Consider the following 27,964-nt stretch of genomic DNA (forward strand, 5'->3'; position numbering starts at 1 on the left):
AGAGCTCCAGGGCCTCTTTTTATTTTTAGATACGGCAAATGCTCTGACGGTACTGAGCCATACTGTACAACAATATTGATACAGCCATTTAATGCTTCCCTGTCAGGCCTTTCCTCTCCTCTCAGTGACATTTAGAGTGTAAACTGCTCAAGTCAGGGGTTTGTCCTTTTAGTTAGGGTATCTTGCCAAGGAGTGGCTCTATATAAATAGTAAGTTACAATGGCAGAGATGCCAGTTTTCATACATCCATTTTACCCTGAGGCTGGGAAAGATGGTGTGCCTAAGTAAGGCAGCTTCCCCCGCTCAGGTGCAACCACCCACACTTCAGGCCTGCACGTCAATGCTTAGCTCCCTCCTCATCACAGGTAGGCTCTGCCCATCTATTTGGGGCAAGCAAACCCCCTGGCCTGGCCTACCTGCCCGGTAGCAGCCTGGAGCCCTCCCTGCTCCTTCCTGGGCTCTCTCAGGAACCCGCCTCGCCTGTTTGCCTAGTCTGGGCTTGTCCCTCCCTTCCGTGTGTGGCAGGCTTGTCCTGACGGGCCTTCCCTCCCAGCTTCAAAAAGGGAGTGCCTGGCTTCCTTCTCCCACTTTTCCCAGGAAGGCACAGCTGGCTGGATCTATGCGGAGGGAGGCAGCCGGAAAGTGAGGAAGGAGCTGCCATGGGTAGGTTTCAGGGGCCACCTACAGGGAATGGGGCTGGAGCTGGAATGATTTCTTTATTGCCTGGGCTTTCCAGATGACAAATCTCACAGGTGCTGCCAGCTGCCACGTCTTACACAGCTGTGTGATGGCATACAGTTCTGTAGGATCACATTTCCTGTGAACACTACAATTGATACATAACACTGAATTGGCTCACTGCTTCAGTGCTCTGGCAAGTCAATGATTTAAAGGGCATTATTTTTGTAAAATAGGTTTGTTTAATGTGAGTCAAAGGGGAACGGCTATAATGTATATGTGTTGTTGTGGCTGGGATTTAGATGGGTTTTTTTTAGCATTTTGAGTTTGTGAGGATTATGAGGGTGGCAGTCCGTTCCAGAGCAAATAGTGTGGGCACAGGGTGCCCACTGCCAGGCCCACTTCAGTGGAGCTTACCTCCGACTCCACCCCAGTGGGGGTCCCACCTTTTCCACTGAAGTGATGAAACTGAACTTGCTGGGGGAGGCTTCTGTGTGTGCCTGCGTGCTTGGCATAACAGGGAAACATGAGAATCCCTGCGCCCTCAGGTAACTGCTAGGACAGAGCAAAAAGAAAAGTAAATCAGGCTTCATTGTAAATGATGTAACTGTTATTAAGGCATAATTAATAAAAGGGTCCCTGCCCCCATTTTTACTGATGGTTCCCCTTGGCCACAGTCTCTGTCAGAGCATCACTGGGCCCCTCTGCCTCCATCCAGGGCCCCCCTGGCCCAGCCAGGTCTCCCTCTGAACTTTTGCCTGGCTAAAGAGCTTGGCTTGGCCTTCAGTGTATGTTCAGTGCTTGAATTTAACAGGGAGAGGCAGAGAGGGTCTGGCCAGCCCCTTTTTCCTCATTCAGGCTCCTGGTTTTAGCAGAGTACTGTGTGAGATTCGGCTACCATTGGGAGGAGTCGGAGCTTATCCACTTACGTTTCCTCCGCTCTTTCCAGACACAGTCTGCGCTTTGAAGCTCCATGTCCAAGCACCCCCCTTTTTTGCTTTCCCCACAAAAACCCGCTCTTTAAAGCTCAGTTGGAGCAAACAGCAATATGTGGAAACCCAAAATTGATGTTTGATCTGATTGTGCCTTAAAGAGCAGGTTATTGTGGGGGAAAGTCCAGGTCAAAAATGAAGAAACCATGCTTGGGCAATGAGCCTTTAAGCATGGACCTGTGCCTAGAAAAAATGGGGCAAAAGGTTAATGTGGATAAGCCCCCAGAGAGTAGGGCTTGTGGATTTGGTGAAGGCTGCTCTCTGTCCTGCCTTACTGCACCCCCAGGAGAAAGAACCTAGGATGTACCATCTGGTTACTGGGGTCCACTTAAGGTTGCTTTGGGGACCAGCTGGAAGTTGATGCACTGGTCACTGGCTGGCCATTGCTGCTTTATGGAAGGGGCCCCAGCCTCACAACCCTGTGAAGAAGCTGCTTCTGGGACAAGGGAAGTAAATACCAATCACCTGTTTGGAAAAGGTTGGGCCAACCTGGTGGCCTTCAGATATTTTGGGCCACAGGTCCCATCAGCCCCAGCTGGCTGTTGCCATCCATAACTGCTTCTTGTGAATGGTTTCCTGCCTCATTCCAGGTGCTTATACAATAATCTCAGCAATATTAAATTATCACCAATTATAACAGTTATCCCTGTTTAACATACACTTAAGCTCTAATTATCACGGACCGCTTTCCCCCCCTTTTTTACATTGCACTGCCATTCAACTCCCACTTCATGGTTTGTATCCAACATTAGGCCACGTTTGCACCATACATTTAAAGCACTATGGGACCACCTTAAACAGTCATGGCTCCCTCCAAAGAACTCTGGGTGCTGTGGTCTGTTATGGGTGTTGAGTGCAGAGCTACAATTCCAGGAGTTATTAAACAATCAATCCCCCTTCCCAGGGAACTCTAGGAATTGTAACTCTAAGAGAGATATGGGTCTCCACACCCATAACAAGCTACAGCTCCCAGGATTCTTTGGAAGAAGCCACAAAGTTTTTAAAGTGGTATCATAGTGGAGATTGTGGATCTCCCTCTGTGGAGGCTTTTGAGAAGAGGTTGGATGGACATCTGTCATGGATGCTTTAGTTTAGATTCCTGCATTGCAGGGGGTTGGACTGGAGGACCCTTGGGGACACTTCCAACTCTACAATTCCAACCGTACAATGTACGGTGTGAATGTGGCCTTAGACCGCAGTGCCAGATTTAAGCTGGTGCAAGCAGTTCCCCTGCACAGGGTGCCGAGCCGAGGGGGTGAAAAATAGTGCACTTGATAGCATGCAGAGAATGGAAGGCAAGAGGTGGGAGGGTGCTTCAATAAACTCGAATTTCACTAAGCACCTGCAAATTTAGGTTGCACAACTGCAGCTGATTGGGAGGTTTTGTGCAATGATCTTGCTTCTCTCAAAAAATTAGACTTTTGCAATAAGGAAGGTGATGGGTAAATGCACTGGAAGGTGTGGACTAATGATTCTTTGGTGCAGGTTGTGCACACACTAGATTTTAAAGTACATTCTTTCCCTCAAAGGACTCGGGGCTCTGAAGTTTAACCCTCATAGAATTACAATTCCCAGCAACCCGTAATAAACTACAGTGCTCAGAATTCTTTGAGGGGGAAACGTCCTTTAACGGTTCAGTGTGTGCATAGCTGCAATGTTGCCTAACCTCCCTGAGGGCCCATCGGAATGAATGCTCTACAGAAAGGTCATCTGGGAGTGCCCATAGCTGAGCGAGGCTGCTGGTATTTTGGGGAAAACCTTCTTCCTGCTTCTCTCTCTCTCTCTCTCCTCCTCCTCCTCCTCCTCCTCCAGAGGTCTTGGTCTTGGTGGACTTTGACGGGCAGCTGGGTGATGAGCTGAAGATCACTGCCGGCGACATCATCCAGAAGGTGCAACCAGGCCCTGAAGAGGGATGGCTGCAAGGGGAGCTGGAGGGCCGGGTGGGGCTCTTCCCTCGCCAGTTTGTGCAGGTGAGCATTTACACCCCTTCCCACTCCAGGCCTAGGCATGTCTCCTCGGAAGTAGCTTAGTCCCAGGTAAGTGTGTGTCTAGGGTGTGTTAAGTGTGCTCTTGAGAAGCATGAGGAACAAGTGGAGACAGACTTGCGTGTTTGCAAACATGCCTGTCGCACCTGTCTCAGAAGGGCCATTGGCTCAGTGGGTAGGACATCGGCCTTCCATTCAGAATCTCTGGAATCTCCAAGTAGGGCTGCGAACATCCGCTGCTTGAAACAACTGCCATTCAGTGTAGACAGTATTGAGGTAGATGGACCTATAGTCTGACTTAAAAAAAAGCAGGTTCCTATTAGGGAGCAACAATCGGGTATGATTACTGAGTGACCAGTCAGCAGGGAAACTGGGATTTGCCATGGCCTAAATGCATGAAAGGGACGTGGGTGGCACTGTGGGTTAAACCACAGAGCCTTGGGCTTGCCGATCAGAAGGTCAATGGTTCGAATCCCCACCACGGGGTGAGCTCCCGTTGCTCGGTTCCTGCTCCTGCCAACCTAGCAGTTTGAAAGCACACAGTGCAAGTAGATAAATAGATACCGCTCCGGCGGGAAGGTAAACAACGTTTCCGTGAGCTGCTCTGGTTCACTAGAAGCGGCTTAGTCATGCTGGCCACATGACCTGGAAGCTCTACGCCGGCTCCCTCCGCCAGTAAAGTGAGATGAATGCCGCAACCCCAGAGTCATCTGCGACTGGACCTAACGGTCAGGGGTCCCTTTACCTTTAAATGCATGAAAAGGCCTTTCGTTAGCCCTGGGACCTGTGCCCAGTGGCATTATCCAGCAATGAACATGAGATTCCCTCACTGGAAAAGAGTGCCTCTGAGCATGTGACATGCACCATATACCTCTTACCCCTGAGCTCCTACAGAGTGAGCACACACACATACAAACTGATGGCTAGCACAGCTGTGTCTGTCTCCCGACCCTCAGCACCTGCCACCTTAGGTGCCTACCTCACTCTGCTGAATGGCTGGACCAGCTCTCTGGCGGCCAGATGATGCAAAAGCGGACAGGCACCTCCTACATCTTTAATTGCTGTATAGCTGAGGGAATTTTGGCAGGTGTGACTTGCATGACAGATTTCCTCTTCTTTACAACTATTAAAGGTGCAAGAACACCACAGAGCGAGAGACAGAGTTTTTCAAACCCAAACTGAGCCCTTCTGGCACTGGGCATTAGAGCAGTGAAGCAGTTCTCTAGCAACAGTGTCCCAAGGAACAACTTCAAGGCACACAACGCCATGACCTTGCTGAAGCTAAGCAGGTCTGGTTCTGGTCAGTACCCAGACTGAAAACTGTGGAACCAAACATATGCCGTCTTGAGTTCCATGAAGGAGGAATGGGGGGAGGGGCGGATGTAAATGTAAGAAAACCAATAAAGTGTCCGGGTGAATAATCATGTAGAAGAGGGAACCTACACCTTGCATGACAAGCTGCCCTCTTCTATAATAACAGTTAAAGGTCTAGGAGCCCCTTCTTCCTTTCCACCCGAGGCCTGGTCCTCCAGACTTCTCCTCCCTCTTCAGCTTTGTTCTATTCCTGCAAAATAACAAACTGGGTATTTGCCTCCTGCTGGATTTCATGGCCAAATAATGCAAATTATTTCCCCAGCTAATTTGCACCCCTGAGGACAATTTGTTTAAAGGGAAGCTGCATGGAGCTGAGTAAGATGTGCTTTGTTCCCCCAGTTTCACCTTGTAAGGGCTGCAACACACCCATGTCTGTCACCTGCCTTCTGCCAATGTTTGCCTGGCCTTGCGGCTGCTCAAACAAGACAGCTGGGCTGGTTGCAGAGGAGAAGGCTGTGTGGAAATGGGCAGCTGTGCAAAGCCCCTGACTCAATGCGCATGTTGTGTGTCACTGCACAGACTGCCCCACATCTGAGCCAGACATGTGCGGAGCCAAACAGAACACCCTTGTCCAAATAGCCAGTGGGATCAGTGGCTGGTTCTTTACTAGGCTGTGTTACGAGATAAATAGCAGGGCTTTGGCCATCAGGTGCCCAAGGGGGGCTCCAGGCTGCAGCTCTTTTGTAGGAGGCATTCAAGCCAGTGTGGCATCGTGGTTAGAATATTGGACTAAGACCTGGGTGACCAGGTTTCGAATCCCCCCTTGGTCATGAAGCTCACTGGGTGATCCAGGGCCAGTTGAAGTCTCTCAGCCTAACCTACCTCACAGGGTTGTTGTGGGGATTAAATGAGGATGGGGAGAGCTATGTACTCCTTGAGCCCCTGAGAGGGAAAGGTGGGATATAAATTCAATACAATAAATAAATAAGCACTTTAGGTTTGCATAATTAAAGTGGATGTTGCCCTAGTGCAGGCATAGGCAAACTCCAGCCCTCCAGATGTTTGGGACTACAATTCCCATTATCCCTAGCTAACAGGACCAGTGGTCAGGGATGGTGGGAATTGTAGTCCCAAACATCTGGAGGGCTGGAGTTTGCCTATGCCTGCTAGTACAAACAAATCCTCCTTTTAAAAAGAATCAGACTTTTCCATTGACCTGAGGGCAATCAGCTATCTTAGGTGGTGTGTGCAGGCCAGGCTGCATGGTGCACACAATTCTGCCCTCCAACATCTCACCATTGCTCACTCCCCCAAGCTGCCTGGGTGGCATTGCATCACATGACCAGAACAAAACACACACAGAGAGGCAGTGCCTGCTGCAGTGCATGTCCTGGGCTGACTGCCTCCTTGGCTGGGAATGATGCCAATCGTAATGCATGGGAGAAATTCAACCAGGCAAGAGGGTCAACCAACGCAAGCAGCTAGCAACAAGACAGCATGCCAGGGAAGAGGTTGACTATTGCTGCTCTCCTGTCCTGCAGGATCTGCCACTCGAGGCAGGTGCCTCCCTCTACCCTGACAGAGCCAGCCCTGAACAGAATGCATGTGCAGAGTCTTATGCACCATGGATTGTACTGCATGTGGGCCACTATGGAGGCCCACCTTGAATGCAGGCCTAGGTGACCTCAACATCTTTCCCCAGCTGCACATCTCTGAACATACAGAATGTCAGCACAGGGTTAAGGCCACTTGCGCTAAGTCCCCCTGCCCCCACTCCCGTTGCTGAACATAGACAGCTCTTGGGGGGGGGGGTCTGCACCTGCCATTCCAGTTCCTGATTTCCTCAATAAAGCTCCAGTTCCTTGTAGGTTGCCAGGTAAAGGTGTCTGAAAAACATCCTCCCCCCAGTGCATCGCTCCTGGCAGACAGGTGGTCTGTCCTGCCACCATCAGCTAGAGTCCTCCTTTGTGGCAGGAGGGTGAACGGGATGCCCCAGTCCACACCCATTATTCTGTGAAATAAGATAAAGTACCAGTGAAAAGCGGGCACATACACACACACACACACCCTGGCAAGGAGCACCTTTGCCTCACATGCCATAAAAGTGACACTCCTTCCCCTTTCACCAAGTCCCGCCTTCCTGTTGCTCCCTAATTGTTCTCAGGGCCTTTCCCACTTTATCAGGAGCTTTCCCTGCTTCAGATAAAGGGGACCCCTTCCCTTTCTGAAAAATGGGGGCTTGTTGTTTCTGCAGTGGCAGGTTTCCCACAGTTCCATGGGCAAGTTGCCAGGTGACGTTATCAGCTCTTAGCTCTATGTGTTTCTTTGTTGGAATGGAACCCAATAAACAAGCCTTGCAGGCAGGGTACGAGGAGGCATGAGAAGAAGAAAAACACATGAAAGCAGGCATCGGCTTTTGACTTCAATACCTGCGTATAATTGCCCTAACTCTAGGATAAAAGGCTTTTCAAACAACCACTTGTCCTCCCAACAGCCCTCTGAGGCAGGCCCATTTTACAAATGACAAACTGAGGCTGAGAGGCAGGGACTTACCTGTAAGTGCTCAGTTAGTTTATGGCTGAAGAGGTGGGATTTGAACCCATGTTAAATCCAGTATCTTCAGAAGACCCATCAGGAAAGTATCTGTCCTAATGTTGTTGTTTTAAAAAAAACATGCATTATAGCCCATCTCCAAAGAACTCTGGGAATTGTGGTTTATGGAGGTGTTGATGGCTATGTGGGACTACAGGTTTGCTGCCACGTGGAACTACAATTCCCAAGGTTCCCGGAGGAGGGAGGAGCCAGAAGGGCCGTTCCATTCTGCTTTGTAGTATAGACAGGTGACAAGGTGTGTGTTGAAGCACTTGAAGCCACGCCCACTCGCCGCCCCCTATATACCTGAGGTAGGTGCCTGCTTTCCCCCGCGTCCTCTCCAGGATGGCCGTTTTGACCCAGGGCCGTTATCTTTTCCGCAAGGTAAAGGGGGAGAGGCCTCTTCTGATTTTTGAGTTCTGAATGTTTCTCTTTTCCCGGGGGCAGTTCCTTTGCAGGCTGCACTCCCACCTGTTCAGTGGAGCAGGCCGGCCAGCCATTCCAGTGGTGATGCTCGTTTGCTTTGTCTCTTGAGAGCAGGGAAGAGAAGCAGGAAACTCCTGGCTTTTCTTCCCAACTTTGGTTCACCTCTAGTGAATTTGGGGCTAGCACTGAAGGCCCTTCACAGTTAAGGGCCAGGTTCCTTGAGGGGCCACCTGGCCCCTTCACTACCCAGGAAGTCACTGTGTTCTATGGGAGACTAAAGACCCCCAAATATCAGATACCACTGCTCCACAGTGGCTCAGAGCAGGGTGGCTGCCTCTGTTCCATGCAACAGCATCCCAGCTGAGAGATGAGAGGGACCTGATAGCTGCACAGAAGGGAATTTGGCCCCCATAAGCTTTCGCAGCTGGATGCAAAGGTGTTCATTTTTCACTGTTTTTAAACCTCTTGTCAGTTGGAAGGGAGATGTTCTGCTTGCAAGGCAGACACTCTTCTGCAAACAGAACTTCTTGGGCTCAGTCCCCAGTGGCATCTCCTCCAGGGAGGGCTAGGAGAGACTCCTGCCAGCTGCTGCTGCCAGTCTGTGCAGACAGTGCTGAGCTGGATGGGCAAATGGTCTGACTCGCTATAAGGTAGCTTCCTATGTTGCTGTCGGTTTTTTGTTCTGTTTATATATGTTTTATGGTATGTCTGTTCCTTACCTCAACACACATGTAAAAGATTAATAATTAATAATTAATTAATTAATTAATTAATTAATTATTAATAAAGATTAATAAAGAGTAAGCTTTTCCAGAAACTTCCACCCCCCTGTCCCTTTGACTTATGTTGTATAACCTGTGAATAGCAAGTTGTGTGTTTAGATCCTCTTTCTAAATTATGTGCTTGAATCAATTGGAGAGGAAGCATGAAAACATGACTACAACAGGAAGTCTCAAACTGCCAGCTTTGTGCTAACTGGACGTGGTGATTTAACATCACCATTAGCTGTGATACCTGCTTGGCAGGGGTTTGGACCAGATGACCATTGGGATCCCTTCTAACTCTATGACTCTATGCATTCTCTGACAGCCAACAAGTTGTTGGGAATGGTTGGAGGGAGACAGGAGTGCAGTCTGGACACAGAAGCCCTTTCCACATATAAAGTGACATGCATCACATAATTTGTTGACATTGAATTGCATTTGCCATTTTATTGCTCATTTGCTCTGTTTGGAGAGATTGTTTGTGATCCCTTTTTGTTTTAGCTACCCTGAACAATTTAGTGTCATCAGCAAACTTGGCAACCTTAAGCTGGTTGTTTTGAGTCCTGGCTCTGTGTAAGAAACAAGATGCTGGAGGGAGACCCTCCCCTCCCACCCCTCCAGCCTGCTCTCTCCTCCTGTTGTCTGACCTTTTCTTTGTTCCTAGTCACGGGCACCTTTTTCTTCCCCTTGCCTCAGGAAATCCCAGTGAGCCTCCGAGCTGATGGCACCCAGCGATACCCCCGATCCATCCGCAGTGGTGAGTGTATTTTTTTGTTTGTGGAGGAGGATAATTTAGGCCAGTGCTGCAGCTTCAAACTAAGGACAACTGAGGAGGGACTATCTTTAAAAGGATCGTAAAAACTTTTTCCCATGACTTTTTCCTCTCTTTTTTTATATATAAAAAAGCAAAGTTCTATTTAATTGAGTGCTGGTGGGGGGTAGGCAAGTGTAAGGTGGTATTTGTGGCCTTTAGGAAATCCAAGGACCTTGCTGGAGGTTCTGTTTATGTTTCAGCACAGTACCTGTGGGGCTTGGCATTTTCTCAAAGCGGTATGGGTCTCTTTCCATCAGTGCTGCAGCTAAGGCAGTTCAGAGTTTGAACCAGTGGCTCTGTGGAGCATGGCCAAAGTGCTGCCACCTTATTTCACAGCTGTGAGAATGTTATCTCCTGGACTGCTATATGCTAATCTTCTGCATGTCCAATAATCAGCTGCTCTTGGGTGGAATTTCACCAAATAAGCTAAACACAGGTTTTATTGGTGTTACTGACTAAGGGTTAAACTGCTGCTTTTATTTTGAAAGGGGGGGGGGGGGGACACACAACTGCACTCCCTTTATTATGCACAACCAAAATGCCACAAAGTAGTGAGCAAACTTTTGAGTAAGCAAAGGTGTTGGTGTTGGGGAGAGTGGAAAATGGCTTGGTACTGAAGCCAAAATGGCTGCATAGGACAGAGGTCATCAAAAATTCAGTTTTTTGCTGTATGGTCTTGAAAGGAGCATGGGTATGATAGCTATGATGACCATCTTGAACAGCACAGAAGTTCTCGCTACTCGGCTGAGAAGGCTGGGTGTCACACTTCAGTGATGAAGCACATACTTAAGAGTCCTCTTCTCTCTCTCCTGCCTGCCCGCATTTCATTCCTTGCTTTTCAAAAGCTTCTACATTCCTGAGATGTTGGAACAAATGGCAAAATTGTTTGCCATCATTGATTTTTTAAAACAGAAAAAACAAACATTTTAAGCACATGCAGTTAGAATTTGGGTTTGCTTTTGCTGCACTGATGCGCAACACATCGATTTTGGAATGAGCACTGTTTTTGCAGAAAAGGATGGTATATATTCAGATTTAACATGTGCATCTGAAACCATGTATGTGCCCTGACTATAAAAGGATGGACTGCTGCAGGGATCAGTGCCAATTGGGGCCTGAAGCCTGGGGCATGGCCATGACAGGCTAGTGGCAAGTTCAGCTCTTGGCTTGCTTCCTTTAAATCAGCTTTCCCCAAACTGATGCCCTCCAGGTGTTTCAGCAGGACAGATGATGGGAGTCGCAGTCCAAAACGGCCAGAGGCCAACAGGTTGTGGAAGGCTGCTCTTGATTAATCCTACTGGGCTGTAAGAGCAAACGGATCTGTCAAAATTTATCGAACTTCTTTTCTGCATTCTTTGTTCCTAGAGTGCTTCCAGATGGGATGCATTTGTGAGATTGTCCTTGCTCAGGCACACAGGTTTTTGGCAATGTAACCAGGCTATGTTGTTGACATCACAGATACAGTTTATCACCCACCCCCATTTAATCTGGATTTACAATTTTCATGGAAAACTTTCTTGCCAGTGATCTGATCATGATATTAAGAGAACACCTGCTCCCAAGAACGCATTCCGACTCTTTAAACCTACATATTTCTTTTACAAGATTTACTGACAGCTTAACCCACAGCTTTCCAGACTTTTCATGTTGGTGACACACTTTTTAGACATGCATCATTTCGCAACACAGTAATTCAGTTTTACTAGCAAACCGGAGGTTAAACCAGCGTCCCTTTCCAGTCCCAGGAGGAACGCAGGGAGCCAACACACTAATGTGTCCCAAGATAGTTTGGAAATCTCTGGCTTAACCAGAAAACAGTAATAATCTCTCAGCACTTGACCTAAAATAGTATAAAATAATCATAAGAAAATAAGATCAATGGGCTTTAAAAACAAGTAGAAATAATAAACATTATATAAAATCAAGCAGTGTTTAAGAGCGAATATGCACAATATAAACTATGTCTGGGTAGGCTTGCTTAAATAAAGCTTTTAGCAGGTGTCAAAATCAGTATAATGCAATCACCTGTTTTATATTACTGTCCTGCCACTATTCTCCAAGGCAAGTTAAATTCATGGGAAAAGAAGAATCCCCCTCTGGTGCCCATCTGGAATTTGGCTGTGCGGTCATGTTCTCTGTTCTCTTTGTCTTATTGCTTCCTGCCTTCCACATTTATCCTTTCTGTAGTCCATGCTGTGAACAAGCTGCCAGCTGCGAAGGAGCGCTGGTGCCGGGTCACCTTCTCTTACACCCCAGCAAAGGACGATGAGCTGGAGTTGTGCCCCGGAGAAGTGGTGCAGATCTTGGAGGAGGTGAGGTAGGGGAGCAAGTATGTGGTAGAAGGATGGGGAAATGCTGTTGGAGGCTTAGGGTGCTTCCAGGTGAAAATTCCTTGTGGGTGCCCTGCTTCTCATTCATGCCAGGGTTTTTGGGGTGGATGTTTTTGCAGCATCCACAGGGCACCAATGCCATCAAAAGGTTGGCCTGTATTCTCCCTCCACCCCCAGTTTAAGACAAATCTGTCATTTCCTGTCTAATTATTAAAATCATTGGTTGCCAACAACCCATTTATAATATTTGGCTTCTGCCTGGGAGAGATCTTCTGCTGTCTGCTATTATCACAGGCCATCTTCTTCTGATCCCACTGGCCTTAATCAAAAGTGTATCAAAATGAAGGGGAATAATAGTAGGCTACAAGTTGGATTTCTCCTTTTCTCTCCTTGTCCCCCTACCCAATGAAGTGCCAGCTTATACCATATGCACCAAAGCAGCCTCCAAATAGAAAGGCACTTCATCTGGTGAAGGTGCTATTGAGGCAGTCTTACTCCTTTGGCAGTTGTGTGTCTCCAGTCCCCACCCCCAGATTATGATGCCCTAAAAATGAGTTGTGAAATTTGGGAGGCTCCCTCGAACTGCAAGTGGGGAAAGCATTGCAGTTGCACTCGGGTCCTGCTCAGGAGCTTCCCTTCCTGTTGGGGCACCATGAGGGCACCATAAGCCTGCATTGCAGCCTTCATCTTGTGTCTCCATCAAATCTCTGGGTGCATCCAGGGAGGTGGGAGGTGGTTAGGGGGGCACCCGATGTATCTGGACAGGGACCCTGGGACTCTTTGCCTGACTCTTTGCCACTTCTCTTCTGTGGGCCCGTGGTGGGTTGTGCAACAGGAAGGCGGAGGCCCTTCCAGAATGACAACGGCTGTTTTGTCCTCTTCCTCTGCAGATTGAAGACGGCTGGTGGTTGGGCAAGAAGAACGGGAAGTTGGGAGCCTTCCCGTCCAACTTCGTACAAGAGCTAAACAGCTTGCCTTCAGGTGGGGGAAGCACAGGGCCTGGGGTGGGCATGTTGTGGAGGTGGGTGGGGATGGGGGCACCGGTGCCTCTGCAGCCTCTGTGACATAAATGTTGGGAGTGGTGCAGAGCTGAGGGGGAATAATCTGAATTGAATGTGGGTGCTCCCTTTTGGTTGGGGCTTCCGTGCAATCCAGGAAGCACTCCCCCCTCACATCTTTAGGAGCCTCAAGATCTGGTTAAGGTCTGTAGAGGGGGGGGGGGAAGGGGTAGAGAGGCCGGGCCTAACTGGAAGTGCTAACCTCACCCCACCCTTCTTCCCTCAACTGTCAACTTCCAGAGATGGTTTTTGCAGAGCCCAAAGTTGGAGCGGGGAAGCAGCGCCCCAAAATGACCAATGAGACCTTCGTCCTCAGTGAGCCGGAGAAGGTGAGCGGAAGGAAGGTGCTTCCGTGGCATTGGGACCAGAAGGGCTTCAGGTGCCCTCCTTCACAGAGGACGGGGCTGTGTTTCAAGGGGTCCTCTATTTGAAAGACCCTCTGGTCCGTTTGAACCAGGGATGGGGGGGGGGTAATTGATGTTGTCTATCGACAGTTAGCACTTTGACAGCAAGACTGAGCTGGCACACTGTCTGGATCACACAACATGCTCAGCAAGACCTTAGGCTTTGTGGGTCTAGGCCGCTGCTTTGCTCCCTTTTGCTGCCACCCCCTGGCACTATGGTTTGTCTTAGCACTAGATGTCAACCAGATCATAGATCACCAGGTCCCAGCCTTCCCCACAATGATTTCCGCCCCCCCCCATAACATTTATACACTGCTTGATTGTAAAAAACAAAAAACAAAACTCAAAGTGGTTTACAAAAAAAAGGTAAAACAATAAAACTGCCAGTGAGGAAAATTAACAATTTAAGACTTTCGAAAAGTTAAACTAGCAATAAACTCACATCAGCTATTTATTATTATTACTCTTATTGTGAGATGTGTTGCATTTCTATTTAAATTAAAGTCATTCTAAATATTAGCATATGCAAATCGGTGTCCTTGTTTTTGTTCTTCTTCTTTTGAGGCTGCATAAGTAGTTGCCTTTCCCCTGCAGCTCTCTGGCGCTGCTTCTACAAAGGGCTTCTCCCGTGGGACAGCTGTGCTTTGTACATTGATTTTTTTATGGAGTATCTTCATGACACCATGAGCAAAACATCTCTTTCTCGTGTTTTCCCTGCTCAGCTTCTGTTGTTGTTTTCCCACGGAGCATTTTTTTAAAAAAGCACACTGGAAAACGGCTGTGCAGTTTCCCCAGGTGTGAACAACCCATCACATGGCTATGCAACAGCCATTCTTGGTAACTACAGCCTGCATATACTATTCCAGCCCAGGGTGTGGCTAACTTGCGACCTGCCATATGTTGCTGAAGTGCAATTCCCAGCTGACTGTTGACCATGCTGGCTGGGGTTGATGCGAGCTAGAGTCCAACAGTATCCGAAGGGCTGAAGGGGAAGCTCTAACCATTTCCTTTTCTATGGTCCTCTCTCTGTCTATCACCCCTTCAAATAGCATTGCCTTTTTAGCTGTTTATCTTCCCACCCCACCTCCATTGTTAAAGGGGCAATCATGATCAGTGATGCAGCAAGGTGGGGAAAGGAAATATTTAACACTGCCCACACACTGTGGTCCCAGTTAAAACGATCCTGTCCCCACATTTGGGGCTGGGGAAAAGGGAAACTTTCTGTCCTGCTACAGAATGTTTCCTGGATAAAAAAGGTCTGGAAGCAGTTTTGCTATTTTACTTGCAACTTAAAGCAAAGCAGCAATGACTGAGTGCTACAGAATTGTCCATATCTGGAAGCACCCTTGGACAATGTCCTCTGTTTAAATCCAGGGATCAGTGTGTCTATTTTTTTGGGAGGTGGGAAGCAATGAAATACCTTTTACATTGACCCAAGTACCGTAAGTTCTTAAGCCAGTTTTCTCTTCAGAAAATAACCACTGGGTCAAGTTTACTGCTCTCTGCTAGAGAGAAGGGCATCATTTGCTAGCTGGGGCTGATGGGAATTGTAGTTCAAAACATCTGCTGGGCAACAGGTTGAGGAAGCAACTGCTGGTGTTTCTTTAGCAGTGGTCAGGTGCTGCACAGAGCTTGTGTTGGTGTCAACAGCCTTCTTTCTTATTTCCACACCCCTTTCTGTTGCTTCCTGGATCCTGCTCCAGGTGGAGAACACCATGGAGAAGCCTATCCCTCCTCGGATGCAGGCGAGTCCCAAAGTCCAGGCTCCGCAGACCAGTGAGTTGTGACCAAGATAGACTTCTGCTACCTCAGAGCTGCCTTTGTTGGGGGGGGGCACTGGGCCCTTCCTGCGGTTTTCAGAGAGGAAAATGAGGCAGGGAACGCCTATTTTTCCATTTCAGTCTGGAATGGGGTTGTTGCAGGGGAGGAAAAAGGTGGCGTAGGGGGCCAAGCTATATTAGGGTGTGCAAGGCCCCAGGTGGGAGCCTAGAGTGAAGTGATGGTTGCAAACATCTGGAAGGGAGGGATAGGGTATGGGGAGATTAACCTGATGCCCTTTTGTGTGGGAAAGCTGCTGTGGGTGTGTGGATGCTGTGGAGGGCTTAATTTCAGTGGACAAGTCAGCCCTCTTTAACTCAGTGCTGTCTAGATGTTTTGGACTACCACCCCTTTCAGCCCCAAGCAGCTGATGGGAGTTGTAGCTCAAAGCTGCCATGTTGGTTGGAGCTGATGGAAGTTGTGGTCCAAAGTGGCCATGTTGGTTGGGGCTGATGGGAGTTGTGGTCCAAAGTGGCCATGTTGGTTGGGGCTGATGGGAGTTGTGGTCCAAAGTGGCCATGTTGGTTGGGGCTGATGGGAGTTTGGTCCAAAACATCTGGAAGGGTACCCAGCTGGGAATGGTTGCCTTCAGAGCACTCAGACCAGAGCAAGAGAAATATCCGAATCCAGGGGTGTCTGTGCTTTCCTCCACCTGCAGGTGACGCTCCTGTCTATTGCCGAGCCATGTTTGATTACGAACCAGAGCATGAAGATGAGCTCCTCCTCCGGAAAGGCGATTTGGTCCTTTTGTTGAGCAAGGTGGGAGTCCTGGGGAAAGTTGGGTTGGGTAACTTCCCCGATGATATGAGGGCCACCCACAAAGCGCCCTGGCCCCATCTCTGCTCAGAGCTAAAAGGGCACAGTGTTTTCAGCTCTTAAGAGCTGCTTTGCTGCTGGATCAGACCAGAGACCTATCTAGCCCCATCCTCCTGTTGGCACCCTAGATGCCTTTGGGGAAGCCAGCAAGCAGGCCCTGAGTGTGGGAACCACTTACTCTCCCTACTTGGGCTCCCCAGGAACTGGTACTGAGGAGCAGACCTTATCTTAAGGGTGGGTGGAAGAAGCTGGCACTCTGGAAGCAACCCTCTCTGTCCTCCAGTTAACTGTTCTAAATCTTAAATACCCAAACAACAGCTATTTCGCATGTGTTCTAGGGGGTGTTAGTGACCACTGATACTATATCTGGAACTTCTTCCCCAAAACTGGCAATTTGGGGGCATGACCAGATTTAATGAAATTTATACACCGCTTGATTGGGGGCAAGAGAACCCTCAAAGCCGTTTGCAAAGAAGACAACACACACAAAAATGACCTTAGTGAGATTAACAGCAATAATTTAAGACATTCGAAAGGTTAAAATAACAAACGACTCACATCAACTTCCTAATGTTTCTGCGTAGGCTTGTCTAAACCAAAAAAGTTTTTAGTAGGCACCAGAAAAAGTAGTGTTACCTCCTGCTGGGTGATCCAGTGAGGGATCCACACACACACCTGTGTTAGGAGGGGGGGGGGAAACACCTTATCTTGCTCCTGCCCTTGACTTCCAAAAGCATGCAGCAGGTGGAGGAGGGTGAGAGGGGCAGAACGTTTGCCTTGCATAATGAAAATGTGATTGTTATTTTTGTTTGCTGATCAGAAGATAAGAGCTGTAGCCATTTTCTTTCTCTTGGGTTAGAACAACTCCTGAGAGCCTGGCTGGGAAGACGGATAGGGGAAGACTTCATGAGGAAGTTTGAATCAGCAGAGTCATAATATGAGAGATAGGTTTGCAGGTGGAAGAGGTGTATTTTGGTTTCTGCTCACCTGTGTACAGAAAGCAGCACAGTCTTTTAAAAATGTACTAGTATGGAATTAATATGATGAAGTATGAAGGTGGTTTACCAGGAAGATGAAACAATAGGATTCTCAATTAGACGTGGGACACAATATCAATTTTGCACTATGGGAGCAGTTATGGAAAGTAAATATAAAGTTTGTGGGACACAATATCAATTTTGCACTATGGGAGCAGTTATGGAAAGTAAATATAAAGTTTACAGCATGCTACACACTAAGAGAAAGTTCTATGAAGATGCTGCATAGGTGGCATCTGACACCAAATAGACAAGCAAAAATGTCAAAATCAACAAAGGGCAATTGCAGGAAATGTAAGACAGCAGAGGGATCCTTTTACCACATGTGGTGGAAGTGTAATATAATTAAAAACTACTGGGAAATGATCTATAATGAACTAAAAAAACCTTCTCTGAAAACCCAGAAGCATTGTTGCTGGGGTTAATAACAACAGAAGTGACTAAAAAAGAGGAAAAACTTGTTCCTCTATGCGACAACAGCTGCACATGTATTACTAGCACAAAAATGGAATTAAGATAAGGTACCAACAAAAGAAAAATGGCATATTAAAGTGTTAGAATACGTGGAGTTAGCAGGGATGACCCTTAGAATAAGAAATCAAAATGATGAAAAATATAAGGAGGACTGGATATCCTTTATCCTATATATGAAAAAGTATTGCAAACAAACAATTAACCTAGCAGGATAGTAAGATTTTCAGCAGTGTAAGAAAAAACTAATGTGTATATAAGTAGTTGTGATAGACGGAGTGAACCAAGAAAACACGAGAAAAAGAGGACCATGGAAGGAGAAGAGAGGAGGTCAATGGAGGAATGCATTATAGTTTTCTGTTTATTTTTCGATATCCTAAAATTGTTATTTCTTTTCTATTTCAGAGTTTTCTTTTTTGTGTCCTTTGCATTATTTCAGTTCGCTTACTTGATATGGAATTGTATCAGAAACACAAATAAAAATATTATTTTTTAAAAAACAATTATCAATTAGAAGAATTAATAATGATTCAAGATTTTCAAAAGGTGAAAACAACAGTAGGCTAAGGACAGATTACAACAATTTTTGGTGCAACTGAACTGAATGATTCTTCTTGATTAAATTCATTGTTGTAAAATAATTCTGTGTGCATATCCTTCCTTTCCTCTTCCTTGTTGCAGGAGACGGCGGATATGGGCTGGTGGGAAGGCGAGTGCCGTGGCCGGAAGGGGCTTTTCCCGGACAACTTTGTCATGCCTCTGGCCCAGGTGGAGCCTGAGGTAAGGAAGTGGGTGGCCCCTGACCTCCCTTGCATCAGGAGGAATCGGCAGGGCGGAGGGGAGATGCTGACTGCTCCACACAACACTGAAGCACTTTCACAGGCTTGGAATGGCTGAAGGGCCACAAGGGAGGACTGCAAGAGCCTCCTCATCCAGCCAGCTTCTCCCTACCCTGGTGCCCTCCAGACAATTTGGACTACAGCTCCCATCAGCCACAGCTGGCATAGGCGGGCACCAGGTTGGGGAAGGCTGTCCCGACAACCAGCCTAAGCTGCCACATGCAGTTGCTGGCAGAATCTGCAGGCTGCCGTGTGCCTTTGCTCAGCATCCGCCTGGGCACTGTAAGGTTCACTCCCATCCTGCAGGTTCCCTTGTCTTGTTCTCCCTCCCCTGAGCCTCTGATCTCCTTGACTTCTTCTGCCTCTGAACTTGTGCAGGAGTGAAACCCAAGCCTGGCCTGCCTTGAGGTGCTGAGGCTGCTCTTTCTTTTTGGGTGACTCATCACCAGCGCCTTCCTTCCCCGTCAAGCTGCTCTTTTCTCTCTTCTACAGATCAAAGCCAAGGTACCAGAGCGGAGGAAGGACTTCGGTAAGTCACAAGCTCCCACTTGGCTCAGGCAGGGGATTTTGTAGCTCAAGGGGGTTGCCGTCACTGGCCATTGGATCTCTGGCTCTCTTTATTTATTTATTTATTTATTTTAATGTCCGGGTGCAAGCAGGGGCCGAGGGGGAGTCAGTCAGGGAGAGGATCATAGCTCTGTGGCAGAGCACAATGTAGAGAAGGTCCCAAGTTCAATGGTCGCATCTCCAGGGAGGGCTGGAAATGCCCCTTGCCTGACCACCTGGAGAGAGGCGCTGCTGCCAGTCAATGTGTAGAGGACCCAGGAAGCCGTCCCTTCTTCTTTCCCCATCCTCCCTGATGCCTGGTTGGGGATCTTGTGGCCCTCCAGATGTTGTTGGCCTCAACTCCTATCATCTCCCCTGAACTTTGGCCAGGCTGGCTGGCTGGGAGCTGGCAGCTCATCTGGAGGGACACAGGTTCCCCTGGCCTTGTTCTTCTTTTCCTCCTCACTTCTCATATCACCTATCTTACAGTACTTTCCTTTTTTTTTTTTTTGAAAAATAGAAAAAGCTCCCAAGCCAGGGAAGAAGGTCCTTCAAGGTAGCAAGGTGGAGACGAAACATCCTGGAGACCACAAAGGTGAGGAGGCAGCTGCTGGCTGACCTTTTGCAGAGGGCCAGGGTGCCTGTGCGGAGCATGTGCAGCCCTGGCTTTGCACAGCAACAGCCGAGACAAAGGCAGAGGTGTGCATATCTTCCTCTTCCTGTTGTGGTTTGGTGCTTGCTTGTGTTCTGAGCAGAACAATCATGTTTCTTGCAAAGTGGAGCAGAAGAGTTCCCTTTCGGAGGGCAGTCCCCCATTTCGCAGGGTTGTCTGGCCCAAGTCTGGTTTAAAGATACAGTGGTTAAGTACTTAATTCGTTCCGGAGGTCCGTTCTTAACCTGAAACTGTTCTTAACCTGAAGCACCACTTTAGCTAATGGGGCCTCCTGCTGCCGCCGCGCTGCCGGGGCATGATTTCTGTTCGTATCCTGAAGCAAAGTTCTTAACCTGAGGTCATATTTCTGGGTTAGCAGAGTCTGTAACCTGAAGCGTATTTAACCTGAAGCGTATGTAACCCGAGGTACCACTGTAAAGAACAGAGCAGGGTAATCCCTGTGGAACCATTCAAACTTGAATGCACAGCTGAATTGCAAGTGCTGCCTCACATCCTTACTGCTATTCAGAGCCTCCAACTTCAAAGTGCAATTCAAACCCCGCCAAATAGCATGTGTGCAATTGCAAAATGCATGGACAGTCTCTTGCCTCTTTGGAAGGAACACAGGTCTGCCTCTCTGCTAGGCATTTACCCCTCTGCTTTGGCAATCTTGCAGCAGAAAGAGCTGCAATTGCTTACTTTGCAAAATGTCAAGAGCCTTTTCCCTTTTCACCTGCTCTCTGCTGGACAGCTGATAGGTGGGAATATTGGCTGTGGACCATATCCTGCCTACAGGTCAAGGGTCTTCCTTCCCTCTGTATAAATATTCATGCTGCTGAGGGGAAAGGTATCAGATGTAGATTATTGACATTTAAGCTAGAATTGGATGCAGCACTCCATCTTCCCTGTTCTGCTTTTAGAACAGGCCCTTTCCATGCCTTCTTTTTTGCCGGCAGGATGCTGAAGCAAGACTTGGGCTCGGGCATGATGCTGTACTGATCTCTACCCCCCCCCCCCGCAGGTGTACCCTGGGCTCCTTTGGGAGAAAGAGCAGGATACAAACAGAAATAATAATTTTAAAATTAATAATAAAATCATCATGGCCTTCTTTGCATGGTTCTGCTGAGGATATCATGAGCAAAAGATTATTGAAATGCTTCCTTAGGAGATGAATTGCAATAACTGTGTGTCCTAAGTCATTCATTCATGTCTTGCAGACTCAAAGGAACAAAAGAAAATGGAAAGCCCTAGGCTGACTCCTCTTCCGGTCAAGAAGGCAGCTCCCCCTCCTCCAGTGCCGGCTAAGACCAAACCAGCCCCCAACCTTCCCCACAAGTAAGACATGATGAGTCTTGGAAAGAGTGTGTGCACATCCTCTTTCCTGGGATCGGCCAGCACTTGATATGAACTCATTTTGAGTCATTAGACATGGTCCCAGAACCAGAAAAGCAAGTAAGAGGCAGGTAGAATTTGCCACCTGAGGCTGGAAAGAAAGACATCTGGTTTAGCAGAGTGTGGCGTTTCCAGGCAACCTCAAGCATTGGCATGTCTCTGTTTAGAACAGGGCACTTCTGGTGCCCTGCCAGGCCTAGATCTTTGGGGGATATGCCCTCCTAAGTGGGGTTCACAATGCTGGTAGGAGGGAAGACTGGGAGCAATTTTTAAATCCTTAGCTATTTGCTTTCTGGCACAGCAGGTGTTTTGCACGTAGAAGGAGGCCCCGGCTGCAGTATCTAGCCAAAAGGATCAGGTAGTGCTTGAGGGAAAGGCCTCACTCTGCCCCAGACCTGGAGAGTGCTGCCAGTCAGATGGATCGGGCCACTGTGGTAGATTTCTTCACTAAATACAACATTGTAATGTTGAGGCAACTTTGACTGGTCAAAGCAATAACAGCTGCCAGGGAACTCACAAAAGTGGAGTCCACAAGTGTATATACAGTGGTGCCCCGCAAGACGAATGCCTCGCAAGACGAAAAACTCGCTAGACGAAAGGGTTTTCCGTTTTTTGAGTCGTTCCGCAAGACGAATTTCCCTATGGGCTTGCTTTGCAAGACGAAACATCTTGCGAGTTCTTGCGAGTTTGTTTCCTTTTTCTTAAAGCCGCTAAGCCGTTAATAGCCGCTAAGCCGCTAATAGCCATGCTTCGCAAGACGAAAAAACCGCAAGACGAAGAGACTCGCAGAACGGATTAATTTCATCTTGCGAGGCACCACTGTAGAAGCATTCACTCTGTATATGTGTAGAAATTAAGTTGCAATCTCAGAGGAGAGGCATGCCTGCATTATCAGAGCTGAAGAATAAGGTGCCTACTCTCTATCAGACTAGCTCAAGGCCGAACACTCTTGACACATTCGTAATACAGCCTGAATAAGCAATTTCTCCCAACAATATCCTTTCACAGTTTTTACATCTCTTCGCATGTAGGCTGCCTATCAAATCATATACAGTACTATAATTTCCACTACACAGCTATCCTCAACCTAGTGTTTTCCAGATGCTTTGTGCTACAACTGCAACTCCCATTGGCCTCAGTCAGTACCAAGTTGGCAAAGGCTGGTGTAAGACAGCTCTGTGTCTTATGGATTCTGATACAGATTTTGTGATAGTTGGAGGGAAGTGATAAATTCATGTGTTATCTGGATTCATCCCTCCACCCCCCCCCTGATCCACCTCCACTTTCTTTTAACCAATTAGATGCAGTTAGCTGGCTTGGGTCTGGGGTGAATTTGCTGGGTGTACCTGCTTTGTTTCTGTGGCTTTAGTAGTCAGCAACTCTTCACTCACTCACTCATTCATTCATTCATTCATTCATTCACTCACCGTATTTTTCGCTCTATAAGACGCACCTAGTTTTTGGAGGAGGAAAACAAGAAAAAACATATTCTGAATCTCAGAAGCCAGAACAGCAAGAGGGATGGCTGCTTTCACTTGCTGTTCTGGCTTCTGGGATAGCTGCACAGCCTGCATTCGCTCCATAAGACGCACACACATTTCCCCTTACTTTTTAGGAGGGAAAAAGTGAGTCTTATAGAGCAAAAAATACGGTATATGCCGCTTTTCCACACACAAAAGTCATACTCAAAGTGGCTTACAACAAATAAAATAGGAATGCATTACAAAATTAAACAGCCGAAAACCAATTTCATAATAACATAGTAAAACAGCACAGTAGAAAATAACAGCATTTCAAGCAATATAAGTATAACAAGACTACATAAACAACATCCAGAATCCAATAGCAAAACTATCCACAGAGCTTTTATAGTTTCACCTTGGTCCTAGAAACACCACTTCCATAATGTGGCTCACAGTCCTTCTGCAGCAACAGGTTCTTCTGGGGTTTCTAAAGGCCAAGGGTGTGGGTAGCTGGAAACACTCCTCCCATGATTTCTCTTTGTGTCTCTCTCTGTCTCTGCACATGATGATGATCCAGATCCTTAGGCATTCCAGTTCCCAGCACAGCAACCCCTGTGGGAAAAGGAAAATGCAAGGAGAAAATAGCAGGTAGGTGCCTGCCCTTTAATTCCTTCTCCCACTGTCCAGTGTCCTCCCCTTTTGTAGGGGCTAATGACTTCTGTTTTGAGCCTTTATCTTGACAAAAAAAATCACTGAGGATGTGCAACCTCACTGTGAACTGAGCATCTGTTCTGATCAATTTGTGCAGTGGTGATATGACATCGCCCCATGTTGCCCGTATCCCACACTTATTGGGTGTTTCCCCCATCATTTTTCTTACTATTCCCCCCCAACAAAAAATCCATGTGATGGGCAGGGCAGTGAGCACACAGGAGGGAGGATGTTGCAAAAGAGCCCAAATCCAGCTTAACTGCACAACCTCAGTTTGCTGGTATATGATTAAACCATTCCCACAAAATGGCTGCCTGGAGCTCTTGTTTTCCTCTTCTTCTCCAGAGTCGTGGAGAAGCAGCTTGGGGTCTGGCAGGGCATTGCAAACCCCAGTCCATGCTGTCTCTTCCTGGGCTTGCTTTGGGAATGATGGATCTCCCTCTGACCAGTATTGCACTCCCTGGCTGAGGTTCTGCAGTAGCTGTGCTTGCTCCCCAATAGCGCCACTTTTCTCCATTACAGAGATCAACACTTTTGATGCCGTCCTTGTTCCCAGTGCCAAACTGAGCCACCCAACAGCCAGCCGCCCTAAAGTGCCAGGGAAGAGGCCACCCAGCCAGCTGATGACCGGCTCACTGGTGAGTTGTTGCCACCCCCTGCCCACCTCCAGCCAACTGTTCTCAAGGAAGGAGGAAGAGAGCTGTTAAAGGTGCCTTTTTAAACAGCGGCTGCAGAGCAGAGGAAGCAAAGCATGTGCTCTATGTGCAGCTTCCCTCATGCTTGATCCGGAAGCTGCAGTTAGTGCAGAATGCTGCAGCATGATTGCTGTCAGGAGTGAGACCTCATCAGCATACAGCACCTGTGCTCAGAGATCTGCACTGGTCACTGATTTGCTACCGGGCCATGTGCAAGGTGTTGTTATTGGTATATAATGCCCTGAACAGCTTGGGACACGTTTACCTGTGAGATTGCCTTACCCCATATACGCCTGTTTCGATCTGCAGAACTGGTGCTGTCACAGGTGCCATGTGATGCCTGCTCTGCATTTGTACAAAATCAAACTTTTAGTGTGGCTGCACCTACACGTTAGAACCCCCTCCCTATTGATATCAGACAGGTCCCTTCGCTGCACTCTTTTCGGCAACTGCTAAAAACATTTTTTGTTTAGTAAGCCCTATCCAGATGTGCAGGATGTTGGTGTGTGTTGCAATCTGTTTTTAGTTTATTGCTTTTTTTTAATGTTCTACATAGTTGCTTCTAATTGTTTTAACTGATAATTATATTGTTTTATTCTGTTCATAAACCACTTTGTGGTTTTTCACAATTGAGTGGTGTATAAATTTTGTGAAATATAAATTAAAACAAGCATATTTAAATACAAATTAAAACATGGCTAGTCTTGATGATGGCTGGCACCAAATCTCTCTCTTATTGGCTGTTGCAGGACGAGATGGGATCAACCCAGCCCTCGAGCTCCACAGAGAAAGCTAAAGGCCCTGAACTGGTGAGTTGTGTGAGGTAGCAACACAATAGGCTTAAACTGGTTTAAACAGTTGTGCGGTCCATGGTTTCCTCCTCCTTTCTGGGTACCATTTTCAGGATCTTAGCCCAGAAAAGAGAAGACCGAACGGTGACATGACTGCCATCTTCAAGTATCTGAAGGGCTGTCAAATGGAGGATGGAGCAAGCTTGTTTTCTGCTGCTCCAGAGGGGAGGACCCAAACCAATGGATTCAAATTATAAGAAAGAAAATTATGATGAAACATTAGGAAGAACATTTTTAGAGTAACAGCTGTTCAACAGTGGAACAGACTCCCTCGGAAGGTGGTGGACTCTCCTTCCTGGGAGGTTTTTAAACAGAGGCCAGATGGCCATCTATTGGGGATTCTTTAGCTGAGATTCCTGCATTGCAGGGGGTTGGATTGGGTGACCCTTGGGGTCCCTTCCAATTCTACAATTCTAAGATTCTCTGATTGGTGGGCTTCAGCCCTCCATCACCTGCCTTTGTTTTACTATGGGGGTTGGGAGCCTTGGCCCATGGAGGAATTGAAGCATCAGTCCCTTCCAACCCTCTCTGTCCTGTATCTGTCTCTCACCTGGCAGTTGAAGGAGCAGTCCAGTTACACCAGAGAAGAGCCTACAGCTCTAACCTGTGAGGCATCACAAACAGAGGAACAGCCAGCATCTCTGGATGATCTCAAGGCAGAGCTCCGGTCTCTGAAGACCATGATGGACCTGATGCGTGCACAGCATCGGTGAGGTGGGCCAGCGGTAGGCAGGTTCCTCTTCTCTTCCAGGCAGAGATTCCAGAAGCTCTGGAGAAGCCTCTCCTGCCCACAAGTGGACAAGCGCAAAGCAATGTCACAAGTCATGCATTCAGCTTGGTGGTGTCATTGTCCATCTGTTCAAGGCCTTCCTGAAAGAAGCCTTCCTGGTGCTTTTCTTTTCTTTTTTTAAAAAAGATATTTATTGAAATTTTCAAAATATTACAAAATGAAAAAAGAAAAAGAAAAAATACAAAATACAAAATAAAAATAGTTAAAAAACAATTCCATCCTTCCATCACTTATCTTTCATTTGCTTGTTTCCCGGACCTCCTCACACCTCCCTTTTTGTATTCCAATTAAACTTGTTAGTTCAGCAAATCCTTTCCCTCTTTGCTTATCCTAGTCTTTAATCTTAAAATATTGTAACATTAATTTTTTACCTATTAATAATCCATTTTTTCATATTCCTTATAGCATTATAGCTAAAAACCACTTAACTTTTTATCCAAAATCATTCTAACATTCATTAATTTTACAATATTTCTGTAGATAGTCTTTAAATTTCTTCCAATCTTCTTCCACCAACTCTTCTCCCTGGTCTCGGATTCTGCCGGTCATTTCTGCCAGTTCCATATAGTCCATCACCTTCATCTGCCATTCTTCCAGAGTGGGTAGATCTTGTGTCTTCCAATACTTTGCAATAAGTATTCTTGCTGCTGTTGTTGCATACATAAAGAAAGTTCTATCCTTCTTTGGCACCAATTGGCCCACGATGCCCAGGAGAAAGGCCTCTGGTTTCTTCAAGAAGGTATATTTACCTGGTGCTTTTCAGCTGTCTTGATCTCCAACTCCTATCAGCCCCAGCCTGCACAACTGTACTCCCACCAACCTTAGCATCATGCAGCTGTGCCGGCTGGGGCTGATGGGAGCTGTAGTTCACAACACCAGGCTGGGGAAGGCTGGCTGTAGCTAACTTGTTAGTGTGTGTTTGTACATTTCTTAAGGATTCTCCCACAACAATGGGGTGGAGGAGAGCTGGTCCTGCCCCCCCCCCCCAATTCACATCTCTCCTTCCTCTTGCAGGAAAGACATGGAGGATCTGAAGGTGGAGATAGGACGTGAGCAGACCAAGCGGGCCGCTTTACAGGTAGGAAATGGCTTTGGAGGGAGAAAGAATTGCTGTTGGGATACATAGCCAAAGCCAAGCAGGGCCGGCCTTGCCATAGTTACAGGGGGGCAGCTGCCTCAGGCCACAGATTTTGGAGGTCATGAAAGGCTGAAAACTGTTGTTTAATTTATTGGTGGGGGGGGGGGTTTACATCCAGCAAGAGATAATTGTGGGGTTTTCTGCCTTGGGTGTCGAAATAAACTTGACCAGCCGTGACTGGAGGAAGTACAGCCATTTTGCTCCGCTGCCACAGGCTCCACAATGTCTAGCTGTTCCTGTGCTTGGATTTGGGGAGCTGTGCATGGCTCACTTTTGTTTCTTCCTTCCTTTGCAGGCAGAAATTGAGTGGCTGAAGCAGACGGTGCCTGTACCTGGGTCACTGGACAGTAAGCGCCACGCACCTGGAAGTGGAGCCATAGAGCTGGCAGGCCCTGCCATCCCATCCTCACATACTCCCAACACTCCCTCCGCAATCTCTACCAAGGACTGAATGAGCTGCACTGCTGCAGCTTCTCTGTCTTGGCTTATCACTATTGAACTCTTAGCTGAATCTGTACCTTTTTTGGTGGGGGGGGGGGGAAGGATACCCCTCTGCTCCACAGCCTGTGGCCTTCCCCATCTCAGCCACATCCAGAGAACCATATTGGTGTGTGACTAGCAGTGCCTGACGCCACCCATTTTGTACTTTCCTCCTGCCTGCTTCAGGCGGCTGCTCTGTGGCTGAGGACACCTTGCTCACTGGGATGGTCTAGCAGCAGTTACTATGGCAATGGTGCAGTGGGTGTTTGTCAAGTGAAACCAAAGGTGATCAGCATACCTTTCTTTCCTGCCCCCATACCCTCCTGCATCCCCCTCCATATTGGCCCACAAACATCAACTATGGATTCAGTTCATTTTTTACCCTCTGAAGCCAGGCCACAGCTAACTGGGCTGGCTTGTGGCACATGAAATTTGGCCTGGCTGCCATAGCTTCTCCTGCCAATGGGCTAAGATGCTTCAGCCATGCAAGAGTTCTTACAGATCAAGCGACTGCTTTCATTGGATGGAGCTAAACTGTTTTGGAAGCAGTTGGTTTTCTTTGCAATGTGGGCAAACGTTTTCAGTCTCCCTTCAGAAGCAGTCATATAGCTTGCCATAGGCTGCACCAACTTTCTCCAACCCTAGTGCCTTCCTGCTGCCATGGACTACATCAGCCTCTGCCTAGGTTGTCCTCTTCTTAATATGTCCCAGTGGGGAGCAGTAGGTAAACTGCCCAGTCTCTTTTTCAATTGCCCCAGGACAGGCAGAGAAGCATGTCTGAAGAAATCTGACTCTCTCATGGACAGTTCCTTATACAGTAGATGAAAATACTGAAAACTCTTTATGCATAACTTTTTAACATTTAATTTAAAATAAAAATATTTTTCTATGCAATTGGTTGGTTTTCC

At 47.5% G+C, this 27,964-nt stretch overlaps 1 protein-coding gene across 2 annotated transcripts; it reads left to right on the forward strand.

Annotated features, from left to right (window-relative positions):
- Nucleotides 1-507: 507 nt before the first annotated feature.
- Nucleotides 508-27,950, forward strand: LOC114601677 (CD2-associated protein). Of its 2 annotated transcripts, none has more exons than XR_013393688.1 (18): nt 508-663; nt 3,483-3,640; nt 9,448-9,508; nt 11,753-11,877; nt 12,786-12,876; nt 13,194-13,282; nt 15,061-15,133; nt 15,834-15,934; nt 18,181-18,279; nt 18,831-18,867; nt 19,405-19,479; nt 20,754-20,871; nt 22,969-23,039; nt 23,625-23,740; nt 24,547-24,606; nt 25,206-25,362; nt 26,453-26,516; nt 26,872-26,910. XR_013393688.1 is itself a non-coding variant. In XM_028739042.2 (18 exons), exons 1-18 carry the CDS (start codon nt 660-662, stop codon nt 27,025-27,027), a joined length of 1,650 nt encoding a protein of 549 aa, XP_028594875.2. In that variant the 5' UTR covers nt 508-659; the 3' UTR covers nt 27,028-27,950. The 2 variants fall into 2 exon arrangements, 1 of the variants encoding a protein (XP_028594875.2); XM_028739042.2 differs by having other exon boundaries at nt 25,206-25,357; nt 26,872-27,950.
- The last annotated feature ends 14 nt before the right edge of the window (nt 27,951-27,964 follow it).

Source organism: Podarcis muralis, chromosome 7 (genome assembly GCF_964188315.1).
Source record: "Podarcis muralis chromosome 7, rPodMur119.hap1.1, whole genome shotgun sequence".
NCBI lineage: Eukaryota > Metazoa > Chordata > Lepidosauria > Squamata > Lacertidae > Podarcis > Podarcis muralis.

What these genes read in the sequence shown, in the direction of transcription:
- LOC114601677 (XM_028739042.2), top strand. An exon ending in GCTAAACAGCTTGCCTTCAG is followed by an intron (nt 12,877 to 13,193) that starts GTGGGGGAAGCA and finishes GTCAACTTCCAG; the next exon opens with AGATGGTTTTTGCAGAGCCC. An exon ending in TCCTCAGTGAGCCGGAGAAG is followed by an intron (nt 13,283 to 15,060) that starts GTGAGCGGAAGG and finishes ATCCTGCTCCAG; the next exon opens with GTGGAGAACACCATGGAGAA.